The following is a 10,066-nucleotide window of genomic DNA, read 5'->3' as shown; positions in this document are numbered from 1 at the left end:
TCCCTCTCACACCAACACTGGGCTATAGATTTGAATAGAGAAAACAGACCCTGCACCCCAAGGTGAGCGCCTGCTGACCGCATTCCTACTCACACACATGCACACGCAGGGCTGGAAAGGCTGGGGAAATTCTCCGAGGGTCAAAGGCGCTCTCTCCTCCCCGAGCCCCGCACACATGGACACACGTGTGTGTCTGCACACACACCTGCCCAGGAGTATCTCAGTGTCCCCAGTGAAATGCCAGCTCTTGGGGATAGGGAAGGGAAAGTAAGGCAGCAACACGCCAGTACATTTCCCCAGCTTCCCCCCACCCCCCAACACACACCCACCCAATACCTGTCTGACACGGGAGCTTCATTCACGTGCTTGTTCACGCTTATGGGAGAGATGGTTCCACACCTAAGCAGGTCTGTTTAGCCAGTGCCCGAGAGGTTCCTCAACACCCCGGCCCACAGGCTGGGGGGAACTGCAGTCCCTGCCTGGGTTACTGGTGTCCCCTGCAGCCCCAAGGAGCCTGCACAAGCTTTTTTTTCTTCTCCTTTCCATCACCCCCTTCTGGGCTTTGGGGTGGTTCCTTAAGGAAGACTCTCTCATTTGACCATGTGTGGGTTTGTATGCACAAAGAGGGATCTCTCTGATGGCTGCAGAGGACTCTTACCCCCACTGAGTATCCAGTGTGTCCACAAGGTGTCATGGGGCACCCCAATGCACCCTCAAGTAAAGAGGGGTAGGGGCCCACGTCCACGAAGCCCCAGTCTCTTTGCTTATTCAGTTCCTTTTTCAGACCCAACACATACATGTAATCTCCAACTCTCCACCTCCGGGAGTTTTGGAGAGAGGTTTGTGTGGTGGGTGGTGAAAGGGAACATGGAATTAGGAATGAATCTTCTTCCTGGGAGATTCACCTATTTCCTCCTAAATCCCACTGCATGTTTCTTTGGTAGTGAGTTCGGAGTTGAGCTGGTGGAGACCGGACAATGGTCGAGGCTGCAGAGGGTGAGTTCTCCAGGCTCTTTGTCTCCCAGCCTCCATGTGTGCATGCGTGCGTGTGTGCATGCATCTGTGTTTCACCCGCAGAAACATTTATTTAAATTAAATTTTGAAAAACTTCAGCCATAAAGGAAAGGACTATTGGAGAACTCTGATTTCCAACTCAATGCCTCCAGCCTTTCTGTGTCTCAGCAGACAAAAAAATATTATAAATAAAAATTGCCGCAGTAAAGATTTAATCTGAGATAACATTGTTTTAGGCTATATTGCTTTTTTAAAGTCTCCTAACCTGACAACTTAATGATCTCATTAACTCTGCCAGATAGGGAGATAGGCACCAGGACGCGACAGGGAAAACAAATTAGTGGCCTAGTCTACAGGGCTCCTGATTGCCTGGAACACTGGGGTCCCCGGGAATGCTGGGGAATAAAAGCAGGTTGGTTTAGTGGGTGGTGGCCCAAGAGGTCCTTGTGGGCTGATCTCCCTGCATAGGCAGATGGGGAAGAAGGTGCAGCAGGGGGTGCTGAGCTCAAGGCAGCCCCATGGCAGGGCAGATTCTACAGAGTGCTCCCCAGCTCCAGTCCTGAACTGACTACCAGGGGTCTGGGCCCCTCTGAGGGCAGTAGTGCCCCAGGAACCTAACATTAGCTCCCTGCCACTTCCAGCTCCCAGCTGGGGTCCTACCATCTCAGCCCTCAGATCCAGACCTGAACCCCAACTATTAGCTGACGTGAACGGAAACATACTTTGCTCACTCACCTGCTTGCAGGCTTAGCAGTGGCCTGTGACAGCTTCCTCTCCCTAAAATACACCCATCCACTCAGGGCATCAGGATGGGAAGGAGTGTTCCTCCTAGATAGTATCAATAATCAAAAAAAAAAAAAAGACACTGAAAAAAACATTTAAATGGAACAAAATATGGATTTGGGACCTACCCAGACAAGGGCGAGCCCTGGACCCTTCCTCTGCCCGTCCTGGCCGAGTCAGGGCCCTGCAGACTGAGGGCCGGTGGACAGAGGGTCTTGAGGGACTTTTGAGCAATAAGAATCAAGGCAAAACAAAAGATTTTATTTTAAAAACAGGATTGTGGGTTTTTTTTTCTGTTTGCATTCAGTACATTGTCATTCAGACATCACAATACTATATACAGATACACAACATTTTTTAAAAAGCCTATTTCTGATGAATATTTCAAAAGAACACTGTTTCGTAATCCGCCAGTGGGACGGGAGAAAGTGACCCCCTGCCCAGCACCGAGTTGGCCTTTGAGGAGGGAAATGTCAGGCAGCATCTACCTTAGCTGGCTTATTGGGGAGCAGTTGTGTGGCCTCCTGGACGAAAACTGCTTTCCTCTGGATAATCAGCAAAAGTGAAAGTCTGTCTCTCTCCTGAGCTCCTGCTTCCATGGAGAAGCAGGGAGAGCTACTGGAGAGGGACTCTGCTGGGGGACCCCCTCTGCAGCCCCCTGGAAAGGTTGTCCTTTCCTTAGAAAGAAGTTCTGATTCTGTGCCTGGTCTGATGAGAGAGTGAGAGAGGTTTTAGCAGCGTGACTGGAATTCTGAATCTTGACTGAGAGCAGAACAGAGGGTGCAGGGGAACAGAAGACTCCCAAGAAATTCAGTTTCTTGGTGGAGGTGGGGGGTGCGTGTGCTCCTCAGTCAATTCCAGCTTTTATTGAAACCCATCTGGAAGGAAGAAAACCTACACGCTGTTAGCTCTCCAAACATGATGCCAGATACCTAATCATTATCATTAATATTAATGGAACTTTTAAAAATATGCACAAAAATCTTAACTGGGAAATCTTGCCTAACTTAAGGTGTAGGGAGGGGGATGGAGCAGGATGAGGAACTAGAAGAAAAAGGCCGAATTGGCCAGGTCCTGCGCCCAGGCCGCACCCTCAGGAGTGTCATCCATAAGCCTGGGCAAAGGATGGGGCAAGAGAGGGGAGGTTCAGGGGTCCCCCAACCCTGCAACCCTGCTTTGGTTGGAATGATTGGGCTCTTTGCTGCCGCTTGACTGCCTGGCTAAGTGAAGGGTGAGGGCAGGAGGGGTGAGGCCGTGGCCTCCATTCCGCAGCCCACCCAGACCCCCTCCCGCGCTGCGGAGGCCAGGTGAGTTCCATCCAGGCGGGGCAAGGGTTGAGGATGGGGTCTGGAGTGGGGCCTCCGAACCTCTCTGCCTCCCAGCGGCGGCGCGGTTCATCTTTCTTGTTAACTGTTAAATATTCGTCAGCACCAGCGAAGCGTCCTTCGGTGGGTTGGGTTATGGTACAAAGCGGCGACATAAATAGACGGGGCGGGAGGCCGATGGCGATCAGGTGGAGTGGAGGTGAGGTGCTTTCGATTTACTGACCACCTTTTTCTCTTTGACCCGCCGGTTCTGGAACCAGATGGTGACCTGGCGCTCCGAGAGGTTCGTGGTGGCCGAGATGCGCCGGCGCTTCTCTTTGGTGATGAACTTGCTGGCTGCGTACTCCTTCTCCAGCTCCTTCAGCTGCACCTTGGTGTAGGGCACGCGCTTCTTGCGCCCGCGCCGGTAGCTGCTCACCTCGGGCTGCAGGGGAACCACATCTGGGGGGAGAGAAGGCGGGCAGGAGGAAGTGAGCCTCGTGGCGTGGCCCATGGAGACCTCGGCGAGGCTGCGGAGGCTCAAGATCCCAGCAGGGTCCCGAGGCAGGCCGATTGCTCCCCAAATCCTGTGCACCTCTACTACTAGCAAGGCTGAGGGGCGACCGCCTCTGGTGTAAATTTTAAGGGGAAAAGCCAAAATTTCAGTAATCAAGATAACTATTTTCATGCAATGTTTTACAAAATCAAACCAAATGCAAAAGACGTCACATTTTAAAATAAACACAGGACCAGCACCACTGAGGTGTCCCTTTGCCCCAGGCTTCAATACGGCTCTGCACAGTATTCCTTATTAGACTACTTGTACCCTCCTTGGGAGGGGAGTCCCTCCAAATTCCACCCTGGTCTTCTTCGGGAGTGCAAGTATTCAGGGAAAGCTGATTAAGTGGGCACCTTCAGCTCATACTCCACCCCAATGCCAGGAGAAGGTCCCTCGTGTGTTGGGGGAGGGCATGGTGGCCTGGGAGACAACTTCCTTCCGTGGGCACAGACCACTAAGTAGGTCCTCATAGTCACTGGCTTTTCTCTAGGAATCTGTGGGCTGCACCAGGAGATGGAAGGACACCCCCCACCCCTAGAGGAGATAGTCTGTTTGGGGACCTGTCGCTGTAGAAGTCCAATTACCTGAGCCACTTAACTACATCCAAGGTGAGAGGTTGTGCTCCTGAGATGGACAGAATCAGGGACCTGGAAATAGAGTGCCCCAACCAGAGCAGGCTCCAGGGGAGTCCTTCTTGGGTTAGAAGCAGCTGCTCATGCAAGTCTTCTATAAAAAGAACACAGTGCCTCCCTGTCCCCCATAAATGCTCACTCACCAAAACAAAGTAAATTCTGCTCCAAGCCCCTCTTCTCTCCATTCCTTCATGGCTGAAGCAAACTGTCCCTGTCCCTGCAGGGACCCTAACACTAAGCCCTGAATTCCTTGTCATCCCAACCACTACTAGTGCAATTTATTTATGCTCTGAGAATTTCACAGAAACTGAAAATAATAAATGGTACTGATATCCCTCCTCTTCCCTCTCCTCCCCTGTCAGTGAAAGGGCAATACAAACTTTCAAGGGGGCATCTGAACTCGGGAGATGATCTGAACCACTCATCCCTCAATTTAAAAAAATGGAATTGTTAGACTCCTTCAGGCAGAAGCTAATGAGGAGGACTGAGTAGCTGGCGTCTTCTCTTCATTCTTACTGCTCCTTGGAAGCACAGGCAGATACAGAATGAAGACATAAAGCTCTTCCTGAAATGCCCATTCTCATAAAAATACCCTCCTAGACCTGTCCCCATTGGGTCTGCCTACTCCCAGGGACCCTGGTCTATACAAGATGGGGAGAGGCCGTAACCAAAAGCAGTGGGCAAGACAGTCCTTGGAAGAATCTGGGGAAGAGAGGGTTTGAATGGTCTGTTTTCACTGTCTTCATGATGATAATTTTCCAGGAAAAATTGTTGGACTTGTTACTTTTCTCTGACTATAAAGGAATAGGTCAAGTTTTTTTTTTTTTTTAATCTGAAAAACACAACACCATTGCTTCAACAGAGCAGATCTTTTAGGTTAAAAAGGATTTTTTGTTACAAATTTTGTTTTTAAAACTCTCAGTCCTCACACTGTCTGACTCTAATATATGTAACTATTATTTGGGAAACTGATGATTCTGGGAGAGAGTAAAACAAAGAGGGTAAATAATGGTACTGTGAGTTTTTTTTCTAATTCTCAAAATATATTTTTCAGGATAATTTTATTAAGCCCATTTTATAGGATGAGAAATCTGAGGCTCAGAGCAGATAAAATAACATAAATGACAAAGGCAGATTTTAAACTCAGATTTTTCTGGGAACAGATTTTTCTGAGAACACAGTACGTTCTAAAATGGAAATAGGCCACCTGGTACAATTCAACTTTAAAATATTCGCTTTTTCCTGAAGAGCAAAATGGAATAAAGGTGGATTTTTGGTTCCTGAATTAACCAAATACTTTTTCCTGATTTTTTTTTAAATCTTTCTGGAAGCCCTCAAAATTACCTATTCTATTGTGGGCTCCCTAAGCCCCAACTCTAAATTACCAAGGGGATTTGATTTATTCAACACAACCCCAAAAAATATCAGATTTTAAAAAGCAAACAATTTGTATAAACTGTCTATTTTCTACACAGGATGCTAGGGATTGATTTAGCCAAGTTTTTCATGGATTAGACCCTACTTGGTTGTTTTGGCCTCTTGTGGAAATACTTTTAGTCTGGTATTCTCAAAGAACATCCCTTTCATTGCCTGCTATCCAGTCTGGAAAGAGAGTGAGTTTATGATATGGAAACACTGAAGTGGGGATTTGGCTATTAGTTTTGCAATCAAACCTTCTCTAGTCTCCCTCCACAGTATGTGTGCATGCATGGGCACACACATGATCACACACACAGACACCCCGTTTCATATTTGGGACCCTAATAGACACCTTTGAGGAGAGAATAAAAATCAGAGGAATGTTCAGCTATAGCTTTCCTTTGGGGTCTTGTATGCAGGTTGCCACTGCCTACCTGCTCTTAACTACCCACTCCTACAACAGGGCTCTAGAGAGGACCGCATCTAGCAATAATTCTAGTTGCTCTTCTCAACCAAAATCCAAAGGCTTGTCAGTACACACTCCAGTACGGTCCAAAGAACCCACTCTTTCTTTCTCTTTATTGTGCTCTCCCCCAATCTGTCCAATCTGTCACTGTCTCCCTAGCTCTCCCCCTACCCACACACCTTTCTCTATGATTTTCTCTTGAAATTCTGCTGATTCTCTATTGGGATTTCTGCTTCTGTCTGTCAAAAAAAAAAATGTCTATAGTCACTATAGAAACTAAAACAAACAAACAAACAAAAAAACTAGCTATGAACAAGGGTCTGTATAATTGGGGGAAGGAAGAAGCCACAACACATCTTGGCCCTAATTATCTGGATCTTTCTGAACAATTGACTTCATCTCCCACGCCAGCCCAGACTGCCATAGATGAGGTTTCTCAGAGCCAGAGGCACTGAAGAGAGACAGTAGTGTTTATGCCTAGATGCTGCCGAACAAACCACAATTGCATAGACAGAGTTATCTGGAAATCTCACTACTTCTAAAAGATCTCTCTGTGGGTAGAAAGATGGAGGGTGTCTGAAGATAATTTCTTTTTCATCTGCCTCTTGCCTGGACCTCTGTACTCACTGAGATACACCAGTCCGATTCTATTTCCACACAGGCAGCCTGTGAGCACATAGCTGCTAAAATACACTGGGTTTTATATTCAATTCCATGCTGTAATTTGCAAGTGTAATAAATCTCAATTGGGCTGGGTTTTTTTTTAATTTCAAAGATATTTTTCTCTAGGAGGCTGTGATCAAAAAGGGCTCCAACCCCTCAGCCCACTCCACACACAATACAGAGATCCCGGAGCAGCTCCTTCTCTTCAGTTTCTTCACTCTAAATCCATAGCCCCTGCCTCTAGACCCGAGCCTCTGCCCATAGCAGGCCTGGCGGCTCCTGCTCCCCTGCCTTTTGGCCCCTTGACATGGTCTTGCCGCTCCCCCTATCCCAGAAATTCCTGCTGGACCTTCATCTCCAAAGGTGCTTTCCATTTGGGTGAGATTAAAGGACCATCTGTCTATAGAATTTTACTGTATATCTATGTGTGGCTTGCCTCTTCTCTGCAAATGTATTGTTGTGTGTTTCATATCAGGTTAATAACACGTCATATAAAAATAGTACAGTCAACGTTGAATAGGTAATGCAAGTCTTATATTAAAATTCTATCATCCTTAAATCTTCAGGCAGCCAGAAATGGGGTGCTTAATGTGGGTCTCAATGTGGTACTCAGTTATTTTATCTTAGGTAATCGCATACTAGTTATTTACATGCATGTTATTTGCTATACCTTCTAACATCATTCATATGCATTCTGATAAACACCCATAGGTTTTGAATGATTTTTCACTGTATGCCTCTGCTCCAGTCCCGGATGCAGAGGAATTTCAGGCCCACCCTTAGGAGATCTTCAGGTCTCTACTTTCCAATGAAAATGCCCCTGGGCCTGCATATGGACATGAAGGACCTTCCAAGCAGAATGGGTAGACATCTGTGGGCGCCCCAGATGTCTGGCACCAGAAGGGAGCCAGTCAGTCCTCTCCCACTGAGTTCTGCTTACAGACAAGAGAGACAGAGCAGACTCAAGCTCTGGATTGGGTAGACCCTGAATCCTGATTTCTCACAAGAGTGCTGAATCCAAAGATGGTGGTAGTTTCCAGAAATTTGGGGTTGGTCTTCCCCCCCCTGGGGAGTTGTGGGGCAGCAGGATCCTCTCTTTTTCAGATGTAGCTTCAACTAGAAAGGGGACGCGGCATCCATGAGTTCTCCCCTAGTCCCACACATAATCAGACAGGACTGAGGGGACCCATCCTGGGCCTGGACCCCAGATCCCACTAGAACAGGTCTCCCTGGCCACCTCATCCTCACTCCCCTCTCTCTGTCTGAGGATAACTCCCATCCCCCGCGCTTCTGGGGGAGTTGGCAGTGGAAACACTCATAGGATTTGACTTCAATATATCAGAGAGGCAAAAACAAAAACAAAAAAAAAATGTGTATCCCAGGAGAGGGATGTGAATCCCTCCTGTCTATACCCTCTTGGAGAGAGGTTAGCTCTTCTGCTAGTTTCACCATCCGAAATTCGCAGCCGAGTTTTTAAAAATAAATCAAGAAAATAAAAAAGAAAGCACCCCTACATTTCCGTAGACCCCGGCAGATCAGACCCCAATTAAAACATAAAAACCCTCTAATGCCTGAACGATCACGAAAATTCAGGCAAAGGCAATATCTGGGGGTGCTTATTATTTTCCCCCTAATTATTCGGCGGAGTGAGGGCTCCGGTGCCTGTGGGTTCCCCGGCACCCGAGGCCCGCCCCACCTCACTGCCCGAGCAGAAGCGGGCTCGGGGGCTGGAGCCGCGCGGGCGCGGGGCGCCGGCTGGGGGAGGAGGAGGCGAACTCCCGACTGGAGCCGAGCCGCCGGCCCGGCGCTCGGGCGCCTGTGATTGCTTCACTCTGGGTCGGCAGCTCCGGGGAACGTGTCGGAGCAGATTTCTTCCCGGCGCATTCCTCAGCGCGGCGCGCCCGGCCGGCTCCCTCGCAGCCCCGCGCAGCCGGCGCGCCGGGGCCAGACGGCGGGGGTGGCTGGGGCGCGGAGCCCGGGGGCAGGCGGGGCGGGGAGGGTCCCGGCGGCGGCGGGCCCCTGCCTTACCTGGAAAGGGAGACTTCCAGAGGTGGGCGGACTGCGGCTGCTCCTTGGAGCAGTACACCTGACTGTCCCAGCCGTTGGAGAGCGCCCAGTGCTGGTAGCCTTCGACGGGGATGAGCGCGTCGTGGCGCGGCTCCGGGTGCCCGCTGATGCCGGGCACCACCGACACGTCCAGGTAGCCGGGCATCGCCTGGTAGGAGCTGGCGAAGCTGGGGTAGAAGGCGAACTCCTTGGCCCGGGAGGACAGGTCGTCCCCGGGCAGCGCGCCCGACGGCTCGGGGTACTTGTCGCCCGGGTGGTAGGCGCAGGGCTTCTGCTGCAGGTTCACGTTGTGCGACAGGCGGCAGCCGTAGTAGCTGCCGCCGAACGGGTAGCCGTAGCCCAGGGTGGCGCTGGACGAGGTGGGGGGCGCCGGCGGCGGGGCGCACTGGCGGGCGGCCTCCGGGGTCGGGATGTCCGTGTAGACGGCGCCCTGCGGCGCGCCCAGGGGGGCCGGCGGGCGGCCCAGCACGGGGTGCGGGAGCAGGTCGCGGCAGTGGCTGGCCGGGCAGCCGCTGCCCAGCCCGTCCATGCTGGGGGCTTTGCCGGGGCTCGCTCCGCTGCAGCCGCCCCCCGCTCCGCCCGCGCCGGCGCCGCTGCCGCTCTCCGCCGCGCTGTCCTCATAGACGTACATAAGGCTCTCCGGCCAGCGCGGGCGCAGGAGCAGCGAAGTCGTCATGACATGGTCTGCGCGAGCTTTTTAAAAACTCCACTTGCCGGCGGCGGCGAGCGAGGGAGACACCTCGGCCCTTCCCCTCCCCCACCCGCCCGGCCTCCCTCCCCGCCCTCCTCCTGCCGGGCGCCCCCGCCCTCCCGCGGCCCTTCTGCGCATGCGGAGACGCTTCATTAAGAAATCCGCCGGCTCCCGCCGGCCTCGCTCTGGCACCCGTCCCGGCTCACGTGACCGGCCCCGCGCACGTGACCCCGCGGACGGGGCTCCCGGGGCTCCCACCCCGCGAGCCGGGGCGGGACGAGAAGGCAGCGCTCGCCGCTGATTGGCTCTCGCGGGGGGAGGAGGCGGGACCTGGGAGATTTAAAGGGACAGGGCACCGCCCCCCCCCCCCCCCGGCAGGCTCCGGGGTGGGAGCGGGCGGGGGGAGGCCGGGTTTGGCCGACGCAAAGGGGCCTGGCGGCCGGAGGGCCGGGTCTGGGCGCCTCCGCC

At 51.9% G+C, this 10,066-nt stretch overlaps 1 protein-coding gene across 1 annotated transcript; it reads right to left on the bottom strand.

The window, feature by feature from the left end:
- Positions 1-3,306: 3,306 nt before the first annotated feature.
- On the bottom strand, positions 3,307-9,583 carry HOXC13 (homeobox C13; the record flags this gene model as incomplete). The annotated part of the gene is made up of 2 exons (XM_084255626.1): positions 3,307-3,563; positions 8,869-9,583. 2 exons carry the CDS (start codon positions 9,581-9,583, stop codon positions 3,307-3,309), a joined length of 972 nt encoding a protein of 323 aa, XP_084111752.1.
- Positions 9,584-10,066: the final 483 nt, after the last annotated feature.

This window comes from Talpa europaea (genome assembly GCF_964194135.1).
Source record: "Talpa europaea genome assembly, chromosome: 15".
Lineage (NCBI taxonomy): Eukaryota > Metazoa > Chordata > Mammalia > Eulipotyphla > Talpidae > Talpa > Talpa europaea.
This window is presented reverse-complemented; position numbering and strand designations above follow the sequence as displayed.